The following is a 27,829-nucleotide window of genomic DNA, read 5'->3' on the forward strand; positions in this document are numbered from 1 at the left end:
TATTTAACTTTTTGTTTAGTTGACATGGTTTTTATTTTTGTATTATTTTGGGTTTTTTTAGTTTGTTTATTTCATTTTATTCATGCAATCAAGCACTGTCAACTTCAAAGATCTTTTCTTCGCCTCTCTGCACACAGTACGTAGTCTTCTTTCGCTGCTGATTCATGCCCACTATTTACCTCCTGCAAACATCAACATCACATGCCTCTGTAATGAGTAACCACGGGACAGAAAGCCTGAGAGAAAGAAAACATATGCTTCCCAGCTCCACTGTGTGTCTGTGTGTGGTGATCATGACATGTAAGTATTATTACATTTATTGTCATATGATAGACAATAACTCATCACACGTTTGGAATCATTCAGTGTCAGCAGTGTTCTCGATATCGATGTTACCTCAGGGATATATAGACTTAAGGAGGCATGTAGCTTCAGTTTCAAAATTAGAGCAAAATATTCATGTTTGTGAAACAAGTGTGAAATCTGACTGGTCTGAGATTTCAAATCGTTACATATTTGAATGTAAAAAAAACCATTCCGATTTGTTGATTACGTTATGCAGTTTAGAATCTGTACAGGAGGTATACAAGAAATTGCACACATTCATCCTTAGGGCGGATTGTAGTCTTGGTTGTTAAGCTTAGTAGATGAAACGTTGACTTGTCAAGCCGAAGACCCAGGTTTGGTTATATTTGTGTTATGTGTGAAGCATATCTTTGTATTCTCGACGTGAAATGACTGGATTGATGCAAAAAGGACGCAATACACAGTCTCAGGAATTACTTATAGAGACTTGATTCCAAATTATCAAGTATTATGAGTGATGAGTATTACCAATGTTGTTTTCACGTGTTACTTCCATATCATGTCCCTATATCTAAGCATGTTGTGTCCATACTACATACATGTATATATCTGCCTAGTCACTGTTGTAAAGTATCTACTTTTTGCACTAATGTGTATCACACTACATGTATGGAGTCTGTACTGACATAATAGTCATTGGCTACAACACAAATACACCATAAACATAACCTACTTATGTCATACCTTCTGAAATGATTAATCAACATTACTTGTATGATCTGTCACTTGTGTTGGCTGGTGATGATAGTCGTGTACGTCATAACTGCTGTTACTGACCGTAGAAAAATAATGAAAGTACATAGCATGAACACAACAGTATTTCGTATGCTTACCATAATCACTCACAGATGAATCATTCACATGACAATACAGATACTAAAGAAGCTTTGTTGTTTCCTTGTTGTTAAACGCAGCACTCAGCAAAATTCCAGCTTTTTGACGGTGGTCCGTAAATAATCGACCAGACAATCCAGTGATTGACCTCATGAGCATCGATCCACGCAATTGGGAAACGATGACATGCATCAACTAAGTCAGCGAGCCTGCCTATCCGATCCCGTTAGTCGCCTTTAACGGCAAGTATGGGTTGATGAAGACCTATTCTACCCCGGATCTTCACGGATCGATCGTGATTCATAAACGCATGCTCATGAAACAGTCGGAATCGTACAATTGACTCTACTTTAGCAGAGATTTCTTATGACTATATGGAAATACTGTTATCGCTGTTTATTTAATTAAAACCTGCCGCCTCACTACTCATACCTGATTTTAGGTCTCAGTGTTAACTAACTAGCATTAAGCTTAACTGCACTGATATTACTATCACTACCTAATTTTTCCATATAAAACGAAAACAGTGTTTCGAGTTCTTTTATAAACCTTTCCCTTGGATTAGGTAGGGTGGAGAAAAAGGTGGGTTAGTTTAGGTAAAATAAGACTTTTAAGTACAGTTATTCTACCTAATGGGGTCAGGTCACGTGCTAACAAAGAGTTCATGATGATTTTGTAATTTCTTTCTACCATTTCTGCCAAATTGTGTGAAAAAAAATAATACCGAGAAGAGTAAAACTTTTTCTTGACCATCCAAATTCCAACTTTTGAACAAAGTTTGATCAGAGAAGCGTTGTGAGCCAATCCACAACACTTATGTTTTGCTTGTGTTCATTTTTAGGCCTGAAAAAGACGCACATGTTTGAAGAGTTGTCTTGGTGTTTTGGGGAAAATTTTCAGGTCCATCTAATATGAGAGATGTGTCATCTGCGAATTGGGAAATTAGATATTCTGCCTCATCGACCTTAATTCCGTTTATATTTTTATTAGCGCGTTGCATTATTGCCAAAATTTCAGCGAATAACAAGAATATATAAGAAGATAACGGGTCACCTTGTCCACATCCTCTTGTAACTAAAACATTACATTTTATATCGTGATAGAATGTTGTTATCCAGTGCTTAACTTAAGATCCAAAATTAAAAAAGGTCAAAGCTTCTTGGATGAAAACCCAAATTAAAACAGACAAAATCAGTAGAAATATGATGAAACCTTATGAGCAGGGAGCTATAGGAAAGAGTGCCTGATATTAAAAATACAATCAATGCTCAAAAGATATCTTGGATTAAACGTTTGTTCCATTCACATCCACACTTTAAACTTACCACTCTTTTGATTAATAATATAACTCCAACACAAATTGATTTTCTGCAAAAATGCTAATTCTATATTTCGGAAAAGGTTATGTTCTGTGAGCATGGGGAAACGTAATAGAAAACGTTATTCACAACCTTTATGGCAAAATACGAATCTAAGAATCGGGAACACTCCGGTATATTAAAAATTAAAAACATTACTCGGGAAACACGATAGACACAATTTTTATGGATAACAACTTCTTTAATACTGTGAAAAGCGACGTTTCGGTATAGATCCTTATACCGTTGTCAAGCAAAACTGAATGGGGGACATAGTGCAGAATATATATAGTAGGTGGGGGATTAACAGTAGAGGATTAACAGTAACAACAATAGTATACATGAGTCGGATAACATATGTAGGTGTGACAACAAAGGGATGGTGCTGTCACAACACGATGGACAGAAAACACATAGCTGGAAGCCAATAGGGTCATGAAGGCAATAAACAGGATGAGTGGTTATTGTTTGATGAGTTCATAGTAGGCGGGTGGGATGAAATAGCCTTGATCTCTGTTGATTGATGGCTTGTGGCGGCGAATGTGGACTGCTTCTGTTAGTTTTCTGTTGGTGAAATCATGGAGGTTGTTGGCGAGGATTTGGACGTTGTCCCAGTTGATGATGTGATTGGGACAGTTGCTTATATGGTCCGAGATGGCTGATTTGTTGTCGGATTTGATGGTGGAGGTTTTATGCTCTTTGATTCTGGTGTTGATTGGGCGGGAAGTTTCACCTACGTAAGATTGTCCACAGTTGCAGTCAAGTTTGTAGACTACACCTTTAGGCTCTTGGGGTTTAGATGTGTTCCTGCCGTTGGCTCTTAGCAGGGTGTTTAGGGAGTTGGAGCTGGTGAAGTGGGTGTCGATGTTGGCCACCCACCTCAACAATTATCCAGCCAATCTCGTCGACAAAGTCATCGCCTCTGTACTCTATCCCACACCCAGACCTGCGACCCTCAAACCCGAATCAGCGCCCTTCCGCATCGCCCTCCCGTTCATAGGAAAAGCCTCCCACATCATCAGCCGCCTCCTCAAACAGCAAGCCAACATCGACACCCACTTCACCAGCTCCAACTCAATTGTCACACCTACCTATGTTATCCGACTCATGTATACTATTGTTGTTACTGTTAATCCTCTGCTGTTAATCCTCCACTTGCTATATATATTCTGCTCTATGTCCCCCATTCAGTCTTACTTGACAACGGTATAAGGATCTATACCGAAACGTCGCTTTTCACAGTATTAAAGAAGTTGTTATCCATAAAAATTATGTCTATTTTGTCTTCCGCCAACTTCTAAGTAATGCCTATCAAACAATTTAATTACTCGGGAAAAGGTATTAATCTTGTCAATGATTTGATAGACGAGAGCGGAAGTTTTCTAGATCTTTTATACTCAAAACATGTATACGACTGTAAAACACAATTTTTGGAATATTCTAGTCTTATCCAAGCAATATAACAATATCTAAAGCGTAGGATTATAGCCCTAACAGCTAAGTTACATCTGCCCTTAATGCCATATTTCCTTGAAAACTATTTTAAGGGTATTTTATGATATATTGAATAAAGTATCCAACAATATGATATCCCCAAAATACATTCAAAGATGGGAACTAGATCTTGGCCTTAACACCACGGAAAAAAAGATTGGCAAACGATTAATCGTAGCCCCCACAGATATGTTTCCTCAAAACAAAAATGGTTCCAATACAGTATTATTCATAGAATTATACCAACAAACGAGTTACTGTACAAAATGGGATATAAAAAATAATTTCTTTGCAATTTTTGTAAACGAGAAAAACAAACCTTAGTGCACACGTTGAGCGCAAAATTGTAAAACATATCTGGAACAACCTTACGAAATTGATCAAATCAAAAATTGGAATAGAACTAGAATATGAAAATTGATAATTCTATTAGGATATCATCCAAAACGAAATGATGTGTTAAATCATATTATAACTGTAACGAAGCAAAACATATTCGAATCAAACATTTCCGACTCCATACCAAATTACCCACACATCAAACAAGAAATAACCGATTCATATTACATCGACAGAAATATATCACATATTCACAATGTAAATACACACAGTTCATGACATTTTGGTCTCTCTGTTACAACCGATTCGTTTAAACCCACGAACTTGCACAATCCATCAATATGACACTGGAATAGTTTTTGTTTGTCATCACCTATAGATATACTTTGTAACTTGTATGTATTTAAGTTTGCATGTGGACTATATTCTGTAAACTTATTGTTTGTGTACTCCAAAAAGAAATAAAATTATGAAAAAAATATGTTCATGGGGTAGAAACGCACAGTTTACTCCGATTGGTCTGTTTCCTTATTGTTTTATATATATGGCTACTTCGAGATTAAATTAAAATTCCTCCAAAAAAGAGAATTACTACCCTATTCACCCCACCTTAACCATAACTGAAATTCTGTTAAAAACTAAACTTCAACTAAATCAGTCGTCCTGTTACTCACAATGAAGAGTCAACATTTGGGCGATCGACAATTTCCAAGTATGAGGATTTTGTGCAGCAAACAACAACAAACAATGGAATATAATATCATAATTTATTTACATTGGCGACAAAGGGGGGGCTACCTCGGTTGCTGGTGCTAGTGTGTCGTAAACCCGAGTGATAGGAATAGAGAAAGAGTACCCAGAGGATCGTGGATCCTGGGTTGATAGCTTGTTAGTGGGTCGTCAACCCGAGTATTGTTGTGGATTAATCTGGGATCTAGGATCCCAGTATTAGTAGAGATGTACCCTTGGAGGTCGTGAAGCCCCGGGTGTTAGGTTAGAGAGAGAGGTATATGGTATGAGTTGGGGGCTACAGGCGCCCCTACAGACGCCCTGCCTGATGGAGCAACAAAGGCAGCCTCACAAGGTGGTATGAAGGGGATGGATGGTGGGAGAAGCATAAACAAGATGGCTTTGAGAGAAACGAGTATGAGCGGATGGTAAGTGAAGGGTTAAATAAGCTTTAGTGGGTTTGCGCATGCGTTGCCGACAAAGTATTGAATTATGGGATAGGTAAAGTGTAATCTGATCCATAGCAGAAAAATGGAGTACGATGTTCAAGTGGTGACAGTTCATAATAAAAATATACGATGTTGTAGGATACATAAAGCACAAGAAGCTGCGGCTAAGGTACTAGTTGTATGTGCACAAACTAAAATAATAAATTTGACATATTCGCGTATTTTATGACTGCTTCGTTCAATTTAATTTTTGACACGTTGGTAAGGGCTGATACAGCAGATCGCCCTCACTAAAGTGTCTACTTCCATACAGTGTTCACTCTAGTGTTGTATGTCGTGGAACAATCCACTGGAAGGCCTCATCACCTTTAAGCCTTGATCTGTGGCAAATGCATGTGGTACGTTAGTTCCGCAATGCAGTGGTATTTGTATGATGATGCGATTTTCAGCCAATCAACATCTAATGTAAGCAACTTCGTACTGAATAATTTGTCGCCATTTGTTCGCCTTTCATCGTAATTGTGTTCAGGTAAAGTACAGTTATTCGTTTTTAGACATGTACTTAGACACTACATCTGTTTGTATGACCTTGTCAGGAATTCCAGAAATGACATACATAATAAATGATGTGGGTTAAACAACTAGGCATCCCGATGGGCGATAGATATGTTGCTAGTCTCGGTGAATTTGTTTATTCTGTAGAAATACATTGTTTGTCATAATATCCAGCCTGGCTCTGGTATATTCCTGTGTATGAATAACACTTTATTATTGAATACTCTGCTCACCGAACAGATGTCGTGATGCCTGATTGTATAATAATATATATGGTTTATATACTGTGGCTGTGGAACACGTGGTGTGAATGTCACCATGCCCTCGTGCAACGTGACGACTTTCAAATATGTAATGTATAACACATTGTGATGGGTCGATCTTATTTGTCTAGACAGCACGATCGATATACTTTAAAGGCTCTTGTTGTTATATCATCGTTAATGCGGGAGAAAATGACATCATAATTAACGATATGTAGTCAATTAACATTTGTCTGGATCTTGAATTTAATCTGATTATTCATCTTTACGATTCGATCTACAACTTTAGATTTTTTTAAATGTGTATACACACCTCTGACGAGTTCCCTATGTAGATCTGATCCTAACTAAGCCATGCTTGTAAGAAATTGGTACTGGGTGATAACGTGGGACCTGGGTAATTGTATGTCGTATGCCGATGACGTTGGTCTTTGCACACGCTATCAACCCCTTGGTGCTCTGTCCAGAATCGATTATTCGAGGGTCGCCGTCAAAGAGATTTCATACCACTGACAGTTAGCGGCGTGAAACAACATTCACCCACTCACTGTAATGGGCCATTATTCTTTCGTAATTAGGTCCACACAAAATAACCATGACAACAACCTACTAACATGCTCTGCATAAACAACTGTCTTTTGCTAGTTTTATTAGTTTTCCATGTGACGAAATATATTCACTGAATATAAATGCTTTTATCTCCTGGCTGATAAGGTTTATAATTTCATGATTAGGACCATCTTTGGAGAATTTTCCCAACTGTATCCATACCTGACAGGGACGACATGGGCTACCATCATGATACGATGTCTTACATTTCTTCTCGGGAGGAATACCATGATTCCTACTTTGGGTGACACGTTGATTAGATATCTCTGGGTAGATTGAGAGGATTTGAGTGAATGCTTTCATTCTCCTCCTGGTCTCGCAGAAGGAGAAACAAAAAAGAAGCTTTTGATCAGTGATTGAAGAAAACATGGGAATTCCGGAAAATACAATTTTGCAATTCTTTCCCATTGGAAACCGGATAAATCCTTCATACGGAAACAGGTTGGAGCCGTGTTATATAGAAACCATTTTGTCTGTCCAAGGTATGTTTGCCACATGATAATACGATTTTGCCATCGGACAAATTCTACCCAATACAACATATGCATGTGGTGGAGTAGGTGGTGGTATGAATGGATGGATGGATAGGTGTGAGCTTCTTTATTTCAGTCAAAATTGTCTTACATGTAGGTAAGTTGTCAGTCTAGTATTCTTACACTGACAGTTATTCACAGAAATCAAAATCCTTGGCGCATTTATCAGGTTTGGCACACATCCAAATTGAGCGAAGCAGACTCAACCAGGCAAATCACCCATAAAACAGCTTCATGGCAGCACATAACCCATGCGAGCTGCACATTTAAACTGGTGGCTCTTAGTACATTGTAAATTGAAAGCAAGTGTGGCCAAGATCAAATATTTTTATTCCTAAGTCTCCTCAAAATTTATTCTGCCACTTAATTTCGAAGGGCCTATCAGTACACGTTCGCTCAAAGGTACTGCTTAAGGCGGAAAGAAACAAACTTAAATGTTTTAAATGCATTACCGGTGGTAACAAACACTGTAACATTCCACGCCAGTTCTATTTCCGACTGCTAAGTTTCCCTAAATGCAATGTTTATTCCTATTCAATACTGGGCAATGTGTATTCGCGTACATATGACCCTAAACCAGTGTACCCTTGTATATGGTATCAATAGATCCAAACGTTTTTTGAAGACAGACATGGTTGAGTCATAATCCACAGCCAAGTGATTCAGTGTACAACATGGCTCATGACACGTGAGCCAGGTTTACTCTAACCTTCAAACGAATATTGATCCTTTGCTGTCCTATTTGCCTTTATTTTTCTCTTCGTCTCTGCAGCCAAACCATTCAGTGATATTTCGTGATCAATAATCCACCCGTTCCATTAAGGGAAATGGCGTCGATGTCAGTTAGATAACATGTTATTGTTATTGCAGTGGAGTTTATCCTCCCCTACATCAAATAACCCCTAAACCTTATTAACATCAGCTAACAGTTATCCCTTATCAGTTTACCCTAGCTCTTGTGTACTTAAATGAAGTTTCAGCTGAAGATGACTTTGATACACATCATTTACGAAAGCACAATATTTAATGTAGCTATAACGTTAACAATAGGTAAAATCATATCGGTGTTTATAATTTGAAATATATTTAAAATTGCTTGTCTTAATAATATAACTAATATATTTCAACCACCATTGATCTCTTTATATATATTATTTGATTTTAATATGCCTCGCAGCTACAGAGACCTACGAGTTGTTCCATGGTCTTTTCCTAATAGATCCCCGATCCAAAACTGCATCACACTTAAATTAAATGCTTAAAAAAAATAATTTCTTGACAAATTTGCGATAGTACCTTGCAAGGCCAAGAACATGATGAATAGGCTGCTGCGTTTTTAGTTGTGGAAAAGAAGGTACAGTTTCAATTTTCAATGGATCAGCCTCAATGCCTTCCCTTGTGAAAATGTGTCTGAGGTAGCTTACCTTTTTGACTGCAAATCTGCATTTGCAAGGGTTTCAGCTAATACCTGCTTCTCGTAGCTTACTGAAGACACACTTCAGATGAACTTGGTGTGGTTGGGTAGCCTTGTTGTTAAAGCATTCGCTCGTCATGCCAAAGTCCCGGGTTCAATTCCTGACATGAGTACAATGTGTGAAGCCCACTTCTGGTGTCCCCTACCATGATATTGCTGGAAGATTGTTTAAAAGCGGCGTAAAACCATACTCACTCACTCAGATGAACTAAATGCTCTACAAATGTTTTGCTGTACACTGATATCATCCAAATATACAAGTACATATTTTCCAGTTCATTTCACGCAAAAGGGAGGCAATGCCACACAGACACCTCCTGACCGATGGAGGCAGATTTATGTTTGGTTTTAGCACTTAATGAAATTTGCCAATCAAGAACCAAAAAGGACTTTGCTTGTGCATGTCCCACTGAATCAGTTACGTCTTCAAACCGTGGAAGAGGGAAATACATACCTTTTGTGATGGCATTCAACTTTGTGTAGTCTACAGCAAAGCGGTAACTTCCATCTTTCTTGCAGACCATGATAACAGATCTCCTTACAGATTCGCGGGGCTCAATAATATCGGCCTGAAGCATTTCCTGAACCTGTTTGGCACATTCATTTCTTACCTGAACTGTCTGTAAAAAGGCATGTGAACAGGGTCCCCTTCACAAGTTTCTATTTCATGTTGATGCAGTCAATTTTGCATAGTTCAGTTCAATCTACTGCAAAAACAGATCATTGAGACTGGAGGAAGCACTCAAGTTGATACTTTTGATCTTTAGTAAGACCTGAATCAGTAAGATCAAATGTGATTTACGATCAGCACTAGAATGTTTAATGTTGTTGGTACCTCATGTTCCCGAGGCAAGAGTGTTGCTCCAGTAAGTCCAGTTTCCACCCTTGCCGAACTTGGCTGGAATTTTCTTGGCTCGGTCTTAGTGGCACCAATGCCTATTACGAGTTATGTCCCTTCTATGTTCCTCCTATTGACCAATGACATTCCATCTCTCATATCACTTGCATTTGCTTCAAACAAAATTGCGGCGACAAGTCAAGACGATCTGCTCAATAATCAAGATCTATATTTCAATAAAAAGGGTCCTACCCCATGAAGTGCATTAAATCACTTGGGCACCTTGATTAAAAGCTTGGAAGAATTTGTATGGACACCCAGCTGGCGGTACACATGCTTTGCAAATCCTGCAGTCGACCAAAATCTGCATGTTGAAATCCATGTTGTTTATGAACCGGATGTCATGTTTGTTATGCGATTTTGGTTTAGTCTTGCCTCCATAACTCCATAATTGCAGCCTAGTTCGGCAAGGGTGGAAACTTGACTTTTACAGTCATTTAACTTCCTTGCCTCGGGAAGATGTTGGTACCTACACTGGTTGGTGGGTTATCCAAAGTCGGGATGAAGTATGTGTCAACATTGAACACAATTGCTAATACTTTGCCAGGAGGAATATGGATAGTCTCAATGGTTGCATGCATGATACCCATTGTGGCTTTCTTACCTGAAGGTTGAATAAGACACATGGCACCTAAAAGGTTCTTTGACCGTAGATTAAGCTTTGGCTCCAAGAGGAATATTCCTTGCATGCTCTGGCTGTACCAGAACCAGTGTCACTGAGAGATACTTGCACTAGACCATCTTGGATGAACACAGCACAGTTAGCTAAGTCAGTAGTGACTTTGTGACTTTGCTTCAAGAAAATATATTCCTAAGTTTAGTGAGTGGTGCAAGTGTGAGAAAACAAGGATGTTGCGCTCAGTGGTTAGGTAGCCTATTTTGACAGGAAGTGTTGAAGAGCCAAACACTGGGTGTGTTTCATCACCAACACCTTCAATTAACCTGATTATTTGAGAATACCTTGAGTGACACACGATATAGCAGCTTTTGTGTCAATCAATCCATTTGTATGTGTTTTGTTTGAAAGTTTTAGACTTCCCTAATTGAGAATGTTTAACTTGTTTTGAACTCTAATATCAGTTAAATTTGGCCTGGATTAGCACTTATTAGGGTAGAAGTGAATTTTTACTTGACTACCTGTGGAGAGTCAGATGCCTTATCCTATTTATTTTGAACTTCTGAATGCATTAATTCTGCATGGCTCCTTGACAAATGAGTGGTGGAAGCCACGGTATGAGTTGTAACCATAGTAACCACGCCAAAATGTCTATGGGTGCATTGAACAAAATTCACATCTGTATTTCCATTGAAGGGAAATTGGAACAGCAGAAACTGTTTCCGGTGTCGGTTTCCAAATCATAAACAAGCATGATTCAATTGCAACAAGGAGGGACATTTGCAGTCTATATGTCGTGATGGTCAAGGATCATCATCGATGGGCTGAAATTCCAGTGAACCAACCTAAACCAGGAGGTAGAAAGAGAATCTGAAGAAAGGTCATCAAACGTGCGGTATATTGTCATCAATGTACTAGTTACCATTGAGGACGGCAACATGCAAATGGAACTTGACACAGGAGTGGTTAAATCTGTCATCACTCTCAATGAAGTATTTCAGATATCTACATTTTAGACCAGTTGCATGACCTTTTCATGCTTAAGGAGGAACTTCATTGAAAAAAATATTTGGCGAGATAATGGTGGATGTGCAATGTTATAATCAGAAGGCCAGGTTGCCTTTGCTTTTGGGCGATTTTGGCTGTTATACTCCCCCACTGCTTGAAAGATCTTGGCTGAAGACATATATGGGAAGGTATCAGTGTTTCTCAAGGCATGACATGTTTGTTTTGTGTTGGCCCTGCTGTTGATAGAGTGTTTAACGGATGCAGAAGGAAGGCATTATTACTCCAGTTGAGTTAGGCGAGTAGACAACACCAATTGTTTATGTTCCTAAGACAGGTGGGACAATTTATCTTTGTGGGTTTACAAATGTATATTGAATCCCACAATACGCATGGGGACATTTCAAATCCCAATTTCAGAAGAATTGTATGGAATTCTGGCTGGTGCAAAGAAGTTCAAGAAGATTGACTTGAAATGTGCATACCAACATTGTTGAATGAGTAGTCCCAAAAGTTGGTGACAATCAACACACAAAAAAGAAATTTGCAATTTGGAATCTTATCCACTCTGGCACAGATTTATCAGGCAAGTGATAGAAGGGCTTGATCGAGTATGTGCGATAAAGAATAACATACTGATATCAAGATGAAGAGTAGCTCATGAACATGGAGAAAGTACTTGAGAAATTCCAGAAGTTAAGACTGAGGGACAAAACTGCAAAGTGTTTCTTCATGAGAGATTCAGTAGTGTAAATCTATGAACTTGGTATTCAAACTTCAAAGGACAAATTCCTGTTAATAAAGATGGCATCACTTCCACAGAATGTTCAAGAGCTCTGATCCTGGATGGGAATCCTGAAGTTCATTCCAAATCTCTCGACAATCACTTATCCATGGAATGAATTACTAGGAAGTAAATCTTGGACCTGGACCAGTAAATATGATAAGGCTTTCCAGAAGGCTAAAGATATGATCACATCAGAGCAACCAGACAAAGAAGCCTTAACAATTATGCTTGGACACAAACGCTGATTTTTTTTGTATTGCAGAAAATTCACAGTTGGCAGCTCAAAGATGGCAAAGATGTTTACCATGTTTGACTGTGACTTGAAGTTCATCACATCAATGCAAAACTCTTCGATGTTGGGGACACACTACTTAACAGCTTACTGGTAACAAGTAAACATATTGCTAATACAAAAGTGCATGCTCTTTTGCCCAGAGTTTCACAGTTTACATGAACAGGCCAGCAGGAGTTGAAGGAGTTGAAACATGAATATATATTCTATTTGGACTATGAGTTGTTAAACCTAAGAAGAGTTGAAAAGAGATACTCTGTGAACTCCAGTTGAAGAAAGATGCTCGCATATTTGTGCTGTGGTTGAACATTGACAAGGACATTGAGGCACTTGTTACTATTGTTATTGTCAACAAATCAGGAATGTGCCATCTGTAGCACCACTTGTGCCTTGGGTGTGGCCGACCATACCATGGGCCAAATTTCACAATGATTTTGCTAGCAAGGACAAACAAGACTACTTAGTAGTAGTAGATTCATATTTAAAGTGGCCAGAAAATGTGCAAATGAGCAGCATGACTGCTGAAGCATCGCTCAATGTGCTCAGATATCTGTTCAGCAAATATGGCATACCCCATCAAATTGTGATAATGGTCCACAGCAAAAATGGTCCATGTTGAGAAATTGTAAGATTTCTAAAAACAAAAAAAAGGACCAGTGAGAGTAGTTCCATACCATGCACCTTACAGCTAGCAAAACAAGTTCACAGTCAATACAGCGGTACATTGCAAGTTTCCTGCTCACCTATCTCTGCATATGACTACAGGAGAACACATGCAGTTGGTGAGAGCTCTGCACTATATTGTTATTGGTTCAGCCAGAGTTAGAGAAGTAGGCTCTAAACAGATTGACTAGAAACTGCATCATGACAAAAGGAGGGGACTCTTTCTTTCAGGTGACCCAGTTTTGATCAAGGATCTGCGCAGAGAGGACATTTCATGGAGAGGCAATGTAGCAGGGCACACAGCTTCCAAGTCCTTTATAGTTGTGCATAAAGATGGTAGAGTTTGGAAGAAATAATCATGTAGATCACTTGCTTTTCCAAGGTGACAGGACACAGTAAGAAACTGATAAACAATGACCGAGTCTTAGTGATTTGAACTTTCAACATGGCTCCACATCACGTCTTTAATAGGGTTCCTTTGAAAGAAATAACGGCTCAACAACTGTCAGAAGTGTAGACAGCTTTTCGGATGTCACAACCTACTAAGAAACAAGACACGCTGCTAAGACAGTCAGCAAGAGTAAGTCAACCGCCTGGGATTCAGATTGATAGCCTGTGACAAATCGCGGCATTTGTGATTTCCGGTAGTTCATGCGGGACACGCCTCTTAGCGGCTGTCTATTAATGCAAATCAGTAACCAGGAAGTGCTCACTTCGTAAACAATTTAAATTTCCTCGGAATGATCCGTCTGCTGTAAGTAAGGAGTTATTAATGCGTTGATACTTACATCATTTTTAATATTGCCTTACCCCCATCTATCAATGGCCAATGATATAACCTGCAGTTCCCCAAGTAAACTTTCTCTATCGACCTGAACTAGATCATATACATTTTCATGGCGACTGATAAGGTAAAGGAAGTTACGCAGTCCGCACATTTTTTTCCCGCTCTGTGCCCAGAATCTATTGGAAGACCTTAAGGGCCATAATGCCAAACTTAGAAATACTTTCTTCACTAGTAGCCAAAAGATAAATACATACTTTGGGCATACTGGGAGTGCTTTATATATATTTATTGTTGACTTTTAACATTTTTCCATTATGTGACAAATTATTGTCGGCAATAAGTAAGGCAGCTTATTTTATTGAAAGATTTTAAGTAATTTGTGCATGCTTAGATTTGGTTGAACAGAAGGTAGAACAGTTACATCAGAGTGCAATCCTGCAATGAAATGTACTCGAGTCCAATCCTGGCCTGTCCAAATGACGTGATCTTTTGCCCAATCCAAACTTGCCTGCCTGTGATGTCAGGTCAGTTGGATCCGAATGCATACCCTCTGGGACCAGTCCAACCTCATTGAGACGATTACTAACTATCTTGAGTAGAAACACTAACACCACTGGTGTTCTGTTGGTCATTTATGAGTGTGGTGTCAGTCACGAAGTAATGACGTCTTTCTGCAATCAGGAGAAACCTGTCTTCCTGCTGTGCAATGGAATGCTGTCAACCACCTGCATGTCACGGGCTGGCTGAACCAAACATATAACATTCCATGCCCTGCATCACACTTTGGCTGACACCAAAGACACTTGGACATGGCATTCTGTTGACCAGTTTCAAACATACCTATGAACCAAACATATGAACCAAATATATGACATTCCATGCCCTGCTGATCACACTTTGGCTGACACAAACAACGTTTCGAAGTAACGTTGTGTTGACCTAGTTTCAAGCATACCTATGTATCGCCTAATTCTTTGCTTTTCAAGCGACGTCTTAGACATTGAATAGGGCATAATACTTTCAGTTGTTGCATTCCTTAGAAGCAAATGCTGTGCTGTCTGATAAGAATGTGTAAAGATTCTGTCAGAATACATCCAATCACAGGTTTTCGAGCACCTGTGTACATTGTTCCCATGACTACATGCCATCTGAGGTCATATAGGGGTAATTGTGGACCAGGATATTTCAATATTTATTTGTTTGATGATTGTTTTTACATAATCGAATCTTAATTCTAAATTCTACTACCTGACAACAAAGTTGAATCCTGCTTCGGATCAACTGGGATATATGATTGCCTATGGAATGAACTACCTGACTTTCTAGGATAATGAAACATGTCTTCAACGTAATATTGTCTATTTCAACAGATGCACAAAATTTGACGTATGACCTTTTAAGGTGGTGATCCTAAGCAAACTTTGAACAGTATATTTCTGATGACATTGACTCGGAAGAGGTTTGTAGTGTTGAGATTGTATTTTGATGAGCCAATTGAGAACTCCAGAAGTTTCTGTTGAGGACGAGTGGAATGTTTTTCATCAGATTTGGCCTACTCTTTTGACTGAACTGGGGTCAACAAAACTTGTGATAAGATTTTTACTCATTCTTATGGCCTAGTCTACGTCAGGATGTGTCACAGTTTTGTAAGGCTTGTCATGATTGTAAGGTGATAGAAAAACCCAAATTGAAAAATGACCCCGCCCCTTTGCAGCCCATTTGAGGAGCTCTTCAGTCAGGTCATTAATATTGGTCCCTTATTTAAACAAGACTGGTAATCTATATTTGTTGTCAACTAGATGCGATTCCCAGTAGCCATTCCATTGAGGAAAACTAAAACACTGGTTATCATTAAAGCCTTGATGAAGTGTTGTACAATGGTTGCTTTACCAAAAGAGGTTCAAGTCTGATCAAGGTTCGAGTTTGGACATCACTCATCACTCTTAACAATATAATCAGGATTTACTGCTTTGAAAATGAGGAGTGGGATGAAGGCATTCATTACTGTTGTTTGCATCTGGGATTTCAATTCACCGTTAGAGGATCACTTTTGAAAGGACAATGGCTTGTGATCAAACAGACTTGAATTTACTAGTGTTACATATCGATTCCCAAAAATGAAACAATATGTCAAACAAGAAATCTGTATTCAATTCTATTCAATTCTTTATTGCATGAAAGGCCACAGGCCCATATACAACGCAGTTACGTAACATATTTTATAAGATACAAGTCAAGGTAACAATTCACTTTGTAACAAAAACGGATGATGTATGTACAAAGCCAGTTTGATAAATAAGATTCCGGTTCAAGCAATGACTTGAACTGGCGATAAGTATCATATCTTGTACTTTCGTAAATATCTGAATACCATTTCTGATGAAACATATCAGTGTAAAAGAACTCACTGTGAAACCAACAAACAAACAACAAATGGTATACAATTAACTAGGTTTACAATTCTATAAAAATTACTGCACAGCATTTACAATGGCAGTGCACAATAGAGTGGTAGTACAATATTCAATGACAGTATGTGATATGATGGCAGTGGTCAGTATTAAAAATAAAAATACTGTCGTGAAAGGAAAAGTCAGTGTTAATAGTATATTCACCCAGAGGTGACAGTGGTCAAGCTTCCGAGAGGCAAGGGATGATTAGTGATCTTCACAAGAAAGCTGGTCTGTATGTAATGTAATGTGCGAGAGATGCAAGAAACACGCACTTGTCCCCTTGTATGCAGTCAAACTATCTTCTGGAAATGTCCACATTGTGCTATCACATCGCATCACTGAATATTCCACATGTTTTTGTAACGCTCTATCTCATTCCACAGTATTCCGGAAGTTTACACATCACACTTGCATCTAAATATAGTACTTCCTCACCACTGCTTACATTACGCAGTACTACATTCCTGATAACAAACCATTGCCCAAATACAATACAATGAGCTTCTACCGAATCTCAACAGAAACAATGTAATATAGTTACAATGACTGTCCAACAATATATTACACTGCCATATAATACTACACTATGTGTCTACTTTCAACTAGACTTCCGAGGGCTACTAAAGCCAAAGAAAAAGAACTATAACAACAAAAACGATGATGAAAATTACAGATTTTGGTTTGTTACCTATCCCTACTCAACCATCGGGGATACATACCATGGTGAGAGTGGTAAGAAAGTCAGCGAAATTTGCAAATATTCCAGGCTGTCACAAACAAAAACTGTTTTGAATATGAAAAAGAACTATAACAACAAAAACGATGATCAAAATTACAGATTTTGGTTTGTTACCTATCCCTACTCAACCATCGGGGATACATACCATGGTGAGAGTGGTAAGAAAGTCAGCGAAATTTGCAAATATTCCAGGCTGTCACAAACAAAAACTGTTTTGAATATGAGAATATAATATCATAACTGGTTGAAAATGTACACCCAAAATGTTTTGCTTCTGTTTCTCCTGTTGAATCTGTATCAGATGGGTTTCTTTAGTATGTGAACTTTGATTATTGAGGTGAATAGGCAAGCATAAGGCTTAAACATTCTGATCTGATAAACAGATACTTACATCCACGACATTGTCAGACATTCAGTGCATTGGGACGATCAGTGCCTTGAGTTAGTTTGGCATATGTGACACGTAACTAACACAAGTAATGATTCAATTGTTCTGGTTAGAAGACCACCTTCGTGGTCTTGTAGTAGAGCGTCCACCCTGAGAGCGGACGGTCCGGGGTTCGATAACCGGCCGCGTCATACCAAAAGATGTTAAAAGATGGTACTTGTTGTTACCCTGTCTGGTGCTCGGCATTAAGAGGCTAGAACAAGGACTGGTCGGCTCGGAGTCAGTATACTGTGTCTGAGTGGAGTATTTATGTTAAACTGCGACATGGTATCTCGGTGAGATAGCACTATATATCTTCATCAGACTGGACTAGTACAAGCAGCCACACACACGTGCACGCACGTCGCTATATAAGTGCAATAATCCTGGACGCGACGTTAAACCCATTTCACCTCTCCACCTCGCCTCACCACCTCGCCTCTAGTTTGTAAACGTGTCAAATAGGTGTAAATGTTTGTTATGGTTCTGTAAATTGTGTTCGATAGTGTCAAAGACAATACACTATTAATATTCAAAGTGTCTTCCTTATACATGTCACGCAAATTGTTCGTAGACTCAACCAAAAGAGTACAATTCTAAATCGCATGAGGCTGTGTAGTTTTCAATCGTACACCTTCCTCTGTAAAACTTCCTATCACACGTGTTAATGTGCTGAACAACATCATCTAAATTATACATTTATCAAAAGAAACGGCACACTCGCTTACATTGTACAAAAGAATATACTTAAATGAACCAATTCACAACTCGTTTTGAAGTAATTAAACAAATTACTCTTTATGACGCGAGTAATACGTTGCAATTGCTGACATCACATCCGGTATGTAGTAAAGGCTATTAATATCACAAGTTATGCCGAGTAGGAGATAAGTCTTTTACTGTGAACGTGCCCTCATTATAGAAGAAGAAGAAGAAGAAGAAGAAAAAAATATCATATTATATCACTTTACTGGCCTCGGCGACAGTGTTTATTGACATATATAAGATAGCTACGCGATAAATTGCAAAGAACAATGCAGAACGAATCGTGGTTTATTTCACGATAAAACGTTGCTTTATCAGACTTCATTTCTGGAGATATGAATATATATGAGCTCTCAACTTGATGACGTCATATATTGGACGACGTTATGTTTTAGAGGGATGTGTCTGTTGTGCATGTTAGGTATGTTTACATTGTAAGTGTGCCAATGCGCACGTGCAGTGACGTCACTTTAGGTGTGACGTCATTATGTTGTAACCTGGGCAGCTGTGTGAGGCAGTGCCAGTTCTACATTAAACAGTGATTGAGCCAACTGCGATTTTGTTATGTACTGAAGATTTGATGTTCCTCCAATGTGCGGGTCGGACAAATAACATAATACATACACAACAGTGGCGACGAGGATAAAACTTTCTATACGTGAATACAGTCAGTGCTTTTCGAAAACATAATGGCAGGCGTCATTGGAGATGTTGGACAGTTCGATGAAAATTTAGAAGATTGGATGTCATATTCTGAAAGAGTGAGTTTATATTTCGATGCTAATGACATTCCAAATGAACGAAGAGTTTCCGGGTTTCTTTCCATGATTGGTGCAAAAACTTACAATGTTCTCAAATCGTTGGTTTCTCCTGATTTGCCTCGTACACGTACGTAATTATTCACTGTTTTACGTGATCATTTTATGCCTAGACCAAGTGTTATTGCTGAAAGATACAGATTTCACAAGAGAATGCAGAACGAAAACGAAACTGTTTCACAATATGTTGTTGTTTTGAAAGGACTGGCTAGATTTTGTGACTTCGGCGCTACACTGAATGAACGTTTAAGAGATCAATTAGTTCTTGGACTGAAAAGTGTAAATGTTCAAAGGAAATTGCTTGCAGAATTAGAATTGACACTAGAACGTGCAGTTTCAATTGCAAATTCAATGGAATTAGCTGCGAAAGATTCAGAAGAATTGTGCCGCAACGGATTACCGAAGGAACAATCACAGTCAGAGGTGTTTTCTTTCAACAACAGAAGATCTAATGCAAGGTATGAACGTTATTGTTATAGATGTGGAAAGCCTTCGCATTTAGCTGATACTTGTAATTTCAAAGATACAGTTTGCTCATTCTGTCAAAAGAAAGGCCATATTCAGGAGGTATGCAAAGCGAAGAAATGGAGTCAAAGGTCAGGTCAAAGTTCAACATCCGGGTTTTGTCAAACAGGAAGTGCTAGCTCCAGCAATGTAAACAGAAACGGTAGGCGTCAAATTTTCGTGTAAATGCTATCAATGAAGAACTTTGTTCAACCCATGAATATGAAGATGACATTCTAGATGATTTAGGTGACTGTCTAAATCATTTGCTCGCTATTCACGGTGCTGCAGATGTCATATGGGTGACAGTGAATGTAAATGGACGTGATCTTAAGATGGAGTTAGATACTGGCTCAAGAAGTTCTATCATTACTGAAGGCGTTTACAGACAGAACTTTTCAGAATGCAGCTTACAAGAATCGCCAATCCCAATGAGAACATACACAGGTGAGCTTGTCACAAATCTTGGTATCATACATGTTGACGTTCTTGATGGTGAAAGAGTCAACCAGTTACCACTACATGTCGTGCAGGGAAAAGGTCCTCCGTTACTGGGAAGGGCGTGGTTACCATACGTAAATATTGACTGGAAATCATTAGGAAATAATGTCAACACGTGTCACAAAATGTCAAGTGAAGATCAACTCAGTGAAATGTTTGTGAAATACTGTGATGTATTTTCTGATGGACTGGGTACAATTAATGGAATCAAAGCCCATTTAGAAGTGAAAGATGGCATGTCTCCTAAATACATGAAAGCTAGGCCTGTTCCTTATGCACTTCATGATAGAGTGAATGAAGAAATTTCAAGAATGGAGAAAAATGGCGTGATTATCAAAGTAGAACATTCTGAGTGGGCTACACCAATAGTTCCAGTGGTCAAACCAGACAAATCTGTCAGAATTTGTGGCGATTTCAAATCTACTGTTAACCCAGCTTTAAATGTGAACCAGTATCCACAAAACAAGATTGAAGACATGTTCACTCAACTTGCCGGAGGTCAGAAATTCTCAAAGATTGATCCTGCCCATGCTTATCAACAAATGGAGGTGGATGAAGACTCACAGAAACTACTCACCATCAATACTCCAAAAGGACTCTACAGGTACACAAGACTTGCTTTCGGCATTGCTTCAGCTCCTGCAATTTTTCAAGCTACAATGGACCAAATTCTTCAAGGTTTGCAGAAAGTATTATGTCATCAAGATGATATTCTAGTGACCGGTTCAAATGATGAAGAACACTTACAGAACTTAGATGCAGTTTTGTCAAGATTACAACAATTTGGCTTGAGAGTAAAACAAAGTAAGTGTAAATTCTTTGTAGACTCAGTCAAGTATCTCGGTCATGTTATTGACAAAGAAGGACTTCATACTTCAGAAGATAAGGTGAAAGCTATCATCAGTGCTCCAAGACCAGAAAATGTGACACGACTACGTTCCTTTCTCGGTGGAGTCAACTACTATGGCAGATTCATCCAGAACCTTTCTACAATCGTTCACCCGTTAAACGAACTGTTGCAGAAAGACAAGAAATGGCTATGGTCAATTGAATGTGAGAAATCTTTCAAAATGTCTAAAGCAAAAATTGCAAGTTACGATGTGTTGTGTCATTATGATCCATTGTTGCCAATAACATTGGCATGTGATGCATCCTCCTATGGCGTGGGTGCTGTGTTGTCTCATGTGATGAGTGATGGTACTGAACGACCGATTGCATTTGCTTCAAGAACACTGAACAAGGCTGAAAAGGGATATTCACAAATTGACAGAGAAGCCCTAGCAATTATATTTGGTGTGAAAAGATTTCATCAGTATGTGTATGGTAGGCATTTCACTCTCGTGACAGATCATCGACCTCTCACTGCCCTGTTTGGTGAGGGACGGTCAGTACCATCATTAGTTGCTGCTCGTCTACAGAGATGGGCATTGATTCTCAGTGCAGATGATTACAAAATTCAGTACAAATCTTCCTCTGCCAATGCAAATGCTGAAGTGTTGTCTCGTTTACCTCTACCTGATACTACGAAATGTGTGAGTGATGATGTAGAATTGTTCTATGCAAGTCAGTTTGAACATCTGCCTATTACAGCAGGTGATATGAGAAATGAGACAAGGCGAGATCCTGTTCTTTCACAAGTGTACATGGCAGTGATGAACGGTTGGGATAAAGATCACAGTGAGAACAAAATAATGAAACCATTTCACTCAAGAAGATATGAGCTTTCAATTCAATTAGGATGCATTGTATGGGGAATGAGAGTAGTGATTCCTTCTAAACTCAGAAACGGTGTTCTAAATGAGTTACATGGTGGTCATTTTGGAATGGTGAAAATGAAATCAGTTGCTAGAAGTTATGTGTGGTGGCCTGGAGTAGATGCTGATATTGAAAGTACTGCAAGAATGTGTATTACATGCCAGAATGTTCAAAATGATCCAACAAAACACATCTTATCTGCTCCATATCATCCTGCTACTAACGGACTTGCTGAGAGAGCTGTTCAGTCCTTCAAACAAGCTATGAAATCAACTAGAGGGGATGATGCAACATTACAGAAGAAGATTGATAGGTTTCTGCTAGCCTATCGTTCTAGTCCCCATTGCACAACTCAAGAAACTCCAGCAAAACTTTTTCGTGGAAGAGAACTAAGATGTAGACTTGACTTAATCAAGCCTAATCATGCTGATGTTGTTGCTACAAAACAGTCTTCTTCATTGTGTCAACCTGGCGACACAAGACAGCTAAATGACAATGATAAGGTGTGGGTGCGTGAGTACAACAAAGAAGACAAATGGACTGCTGGCAAGGTGATGACAAAATGTGGTGAAAGACATTATGATGTTGACATCGGCAATAGAACTGTCAAGCGTTATATTGATCAATTAAGGTGCAGAGATGCAACTAGTAACAATGGTAACGAGAACATGATTGTTCAAAGTGACTGTAGTGCAGGGACTGTAGACAGTATCAGGGTCAACAAAGGCGACCCTATCGTAATACCTAGTGCATCACAGCAATGTGATGAACGCCAGTGTGAAGACAGTGAGGTGACAATTGCAAATGTACCAGCAAAACAAAGCGTGAGACGTTCAGAAAGAGTGAGAAAACCTCCCGATAGACTAACCCTGTGAGAACACAATGTAGAAACTGACAATTTTTGACAATTAAGTCATTGAATAAAGTATTCAGCAATGTGTAGCAGATATTATATATATATATATGAGTTTATCATTTGTGGTTGAAAGTTGTAACATTGTTAAATTATAACTTTAGAAAATAGCTCATAGTACTGTGTTCTGAATATTGTAAATGTATTGGTTAGAGAAGTAGAAAGTAATTTCTTTTAAGGGGGAGAAATGTTGTGCATGTTAGGTATGTTTACATTGTAAGTGTGCCAATGCGCACGTGCAGTGACGTCACTTTAGGTGTGACGTCATTATGTTGTTGTAACCTGGGCAGCTGTGTGAGGCAGTGCCAGTTCTACATTAAACAGTGATTGAGCCAACTGCGATTTTGTTATGTACTGAAGATTTGATGTTCCTCCAATGTGCGGGTCGGACAAATAACATAATACATACACAACAGTGTCTTGTAGGTTGTTCCTCCTAGATGTATCTGGGCTTCGCAGGTAAACGCAGTGGCCGAACGATCGCATTCAAAATAGGGAGAGATATGACAATCCGTTTTAGGATAAAAGGTACAGAAAATCGACGTGAGGATTGTGAGAATATGCGGGAAAGACCAAACTTTACCAACCTGTTCGTAAAATGGACTTGTCCTTCATTTCCGAGGTCGGATTCTTTTCAGGGAGTCATCATTATTAAAATGTGGGTAAATGTTTACGAAGATTGTACATTTTATCAACATCCTTAAAGGCTGTACATAATTTTGATATCTCATATAAGAAATAAACGACTTGTGGTCGTTATTTATATAGAGGATTAACCACTGTGATCTATTCGGTTGTTACCGAAAAATCTCCACACGAGTGATTAATTTGTCACGATTAGAACGAGGCTTTGCCGAGTTCTAATTGTGGCAGATTAGAACGAGGCCTTGCCGAGTTCTAATTAAGGCAGATTAATCACGAGTGTGTAGATTTTTCGGTAACAACCGAACACAGTGGTTAATCCTTTTTCTCCCATAACAATACGCCATAAAAAGTCGAGCTCGTAGTTGAAGATTTCCCGTGTTTAGTAACCACTCGGGATTCCGCCAGCCACGTTTTCGAATATGCTCAGTAAGACAATTGAACCATAAACAGGTAAAAAGGATCTAGCGGAGACAACTCACACGAATTTTCCGTGACAGGCAGCCACTTGTTAGCATTCGTGTTATGTTTTTTGTTAACTATTAAAAGCTGATGGGAGTAACGTTTTGAGAATTAGTAATGTGATTTGATATTTGTCAATGGTTTTGGATTACTCGGCCCATAACTTTATTTGCATTCGTCTCGCTGTGACTATCATTCTCAATGCGCAACACTAAATAGGCCCATCTTTTTAGTGTATGTAAATACGTTATTCGTTTATTTGTTCGCTAGAAACAAATGTTATAAACCCAATTAAGAGGAAATTAAATACAGTAAACTACGGTTATAACGAACACGCTTATAACGAACTGACGGATATAACGAACTTACTTTTTGGTCCCGACTATTTGATGTACTTATGCTGTATATATTCTTATAACGAACTACGGATATAACGAACTAAAATTAGTAGTCCCTTTGAGTTCGTTATAAGCGTAGTTTACTGTATTGTCTTATATATTGTGAAATATTGTTAACGAAAAACAAGGGCCCAAAAGAACTATCAGCAGGATTGATCAGGCAATATTCTATAAACACCAACTCAGGCAACTGATCAGCTGATTACATCTTCTCAAATCCATCAATGGATTGTAATAATTTTGGACGAATTTTCTTCTTTAAAACTAATTTTACAGTGAATAGTTTAATATGTAAAATGATGATTATTTCATGTCATCTTTTTTTGTTTTTGTGTTGTTCCTCAACATGGTGAGCACATGTGATTTTATTATATAAAACAAACTTATTCAGTGGACAATTTTTCTTTTGAACATAATAATAAACATCATGACACCAAAAATGTTACTAAATGAGTCATCTAATTTCCCCATGTTTGTGAATGACAAGAAACAATGTGAATTTGACAAGCACAATGAGTGGCACAACACATTGTTAATATCTAAAATAAATATAAGGGTAGAATTATATGGGATCTTCTCTCAGGATATCCGAATTCAACAGATAGGACTGGTCCATGTTCAGTATCTGTATAGGGGTGACGAATGTAAACGTAGTGTAAGGTGCAGGTCCTTGTTCATCCTATAGGAGTTGGCCCCCTTTGACCGATAGCAACTTTACTGCAATGCAATCAAGGCGTTCATAAAATGTCACTCAACTGATGTTGTTTCTCTTAGGACATAGCAGTTATGTGTGTCAGTTGACATGAATACATATTAATAAAGGGATATATACTACAGAAGTCAACTTTGATTAAACACACATTGTCCTTTGGGTAATCGCATTATTGTAAATTTAATGTAATGGCACGTATGTGAAGATATTCGTGTAGATTATGTCTACCATATATTTGTACCAGTAATATTCCGCTTCCTGTTTGGGACCAGAATGACAAGTTTATCAGGGTTGCCAGGGTGACTGTACTGAAATTAGATAGGCAACCTTTTATACAGTTATATTCATGTTGCAACTTTCACAATTCGTTCACGGTATTTAATCTAGTACAGAAACATGTCTAGTCTCGTATTACTCCATTGCTGATTAAACTGCATCTTCGGTAGCATGAAATTGTATAGTTACAAGGAAGTAGGAAAGCGGTTTTTAATTCACTAATGTACTGAAAACAATTACCCTCCCCTAATGCTTGTCATATTTTTGGTGACCTTGCCCTGATTCCCTCTGACCCATCCCAACCTATAATAAATGACTGGTCCCTAATTCATCATGGGGATTCCCCACACGTGGGCGTTGTCGAGTTGCTTTGTACATATATACTGGGTGAGTATCTTCCCTTACTCAGCTAAAATAGTAAGCGCAACAATGGTGTATATGTATTTTAATGTACCATCCTAATTCAGGTTTAACAGGGTCCTACAACATTATATATGTTGCAGCTATAATTATTCAGTAATGGGTTGTATTTACTTCTTCCGCTATAAATGTCGGTATACCCGGAACGACTTTGTATATATCCTTCTGTGACAAGTGGCGATCCTTTACGTCCATATTAGTACATCGTGTCAAAACCCATATGGCAACAAATAATTTGAGTTGGAGAATTCAATTAACATAAGGGTGACTGATTTACGTCTCCCTGGACTTGGTGTATGTCCAGTAAACGGTGTTATTATATAAACAGTTTATTGTGGCATTTGTAAATTAACGCTTTAATGTGGCTTGTTACAGCTGCGTGCATACCTCTATAAATTGTATCAAATTCAAATTGCAATATTATGAATATGATACGTGCATGATGTATCTATTGGAATACAAGCTGTTAACATCGCTGGGTAAAATAAGTATACTATAGGCTTGACTATTCTACGGAAGCCTTTTAGGGCCATTTGGTTTTTTAAAACTGTTTTCGATACTATCTTGAAATTTCAAGATACTAACTTGAAATTTCAAAAAGTAGTATCTTTGAAATTTCAACTTAGTATCTTGAAATTTCAACTTCTATATCTTGAAATTTCAACTTCTATATCTTGAAATTTCAACTTCCATATCTTGAAATTTCAACTTCTATATCTTGAAATTTCAACTTAGTATCTTGAAATTTCAACTTCTATATCTTGAAATTTCAACTTAGTATCTAGAAATTTCAAGATACTAGCATCTTGAAATTTCAACTTAGTATCTAAACATTTCAAGATAGCATCGAAAAAAAACCCCCAAAAACCCAATGGCCCTAAAAGGCTTCCGTACAATTCTCATTATCTTCTTAAAATCTTAAAGCATTTCACGTGGAAAGCTTTCAAATGTCGATCTTTCCATTTAAGATTATGAAAATATCCCCGCTTTCTGTGAAATTGGGATGACGCGTCAAGCAATATTCACTCACTGACTCTGAAAAACACCTTGATTCAAAGCTTCCTTACGCGACGATGTGTGTACAGTGATTAGGCCTATTTTATCTTGACAGAAACATAATATTCGAAAATTCATTCATCACATGATAATTTATCTTCCTTGTAATCATTCATCAATATTAGATCCATTTTTAATATAACAACTTTAGTTGATAACCTTTTGAGTGATTTTCGGTGTTTTGGATGTGACAAGATAATTTGCCAGTGACAACAAAAATCTAATGCATAGGGCATGCCCACCGCGCTATTGATATACAGTGGGAAATCCCAGCTGTGTACAACATGAATGCGAAGGCCCGGACTCGGTTTAATAATAGCTGTCGTTTCAGGAATAAATCCGTATTTCAGAGAATAAGATCACTTTGGAGATTCTGTTTCACACTGAATAAAGCAAAACAAATCGTGATATGTAAGTGTGTTTTTTTACTTATTTTGTACAGTCCGGTTTATTCATTATGTGATACTTGTACAGACATTTGAAAATGTTGCGTTGTTACAGTTAAATATTGAGCATCAAAACCTCACCATAAAGTGACACTGACCGCACTGTTAGATGTTTATATCAACGATCGTTGTTTATTCAGCTATTCTATATATGTCAGTTTCAGGGGCTACGGATCAACGGTCCATCTGTTAGAAAAGTGTCAATTATAATGTATGTAGTTGGATTTCTCTTTAACAGCGCACTTTAGTCCTGCACCATTGGGTTTTAAAAAATCTGTTTCCGTGTACAGTTGTAGATTCCTGCCACGTAGTTACTTTGCGTCTCTTGTTTCTGTTAACAATTGTATATGTAGACTGGGCTCTGGGTGTTGTTCCTTCTTATTGGTCTCAGCTTATTGATGTTAACATTGTGTTTAACATTCCTCATATCTGTAAACCAGGTTTCTTCGTCCAATCTCATTAAACGTTGGACCGCCTCCGTGGTCTAGTGG

General features: G+C 38.3%; 1 protein-coding gene across 2 annotated transcripts in view; it reads left to right on the forward strand.

Annotated features, from left to right (window-relative positions):
* The first annotated feature begins 277 nt into the window (after positions 1-277).
* The window catches only part of LOC139465641 (uncharacterized), a 46,346-nt gene continuing 18,794 nt past the window's right edge, over positions 278-27,829 (forward strand). For both annotated transcript variants that reach the window (XM_071247347.1, XM_071247348.1), the window contains exon 1: positions 278-300. In XM_071247347.1, coding sequence (XP_071103448.1) covers positions 294-300 — 7 coding nt within the window. In that variant the 5' untranslated portion in view covers positions 278-293. The remainder of the gene's footprint in view (positions 301-27,829) is intronic.

Source organism: Haliotis cracherodii, unplaced genomic scaffold (genome assembly GCF_022045235.1).
Source record: "Haliotis cracherodii isolate W230 unplaced genomic scaffold, xgHalCrac1.p SCAF_18, whole genome shotgun sequence".
NCBI classification, from domain to species: domain Eukaryota; kingdom Metazoa; phylum Mollusca; class Gastropoda; order Lepetellida; family Haliotidae; genus Haliotis; species Haliotis cracherodii.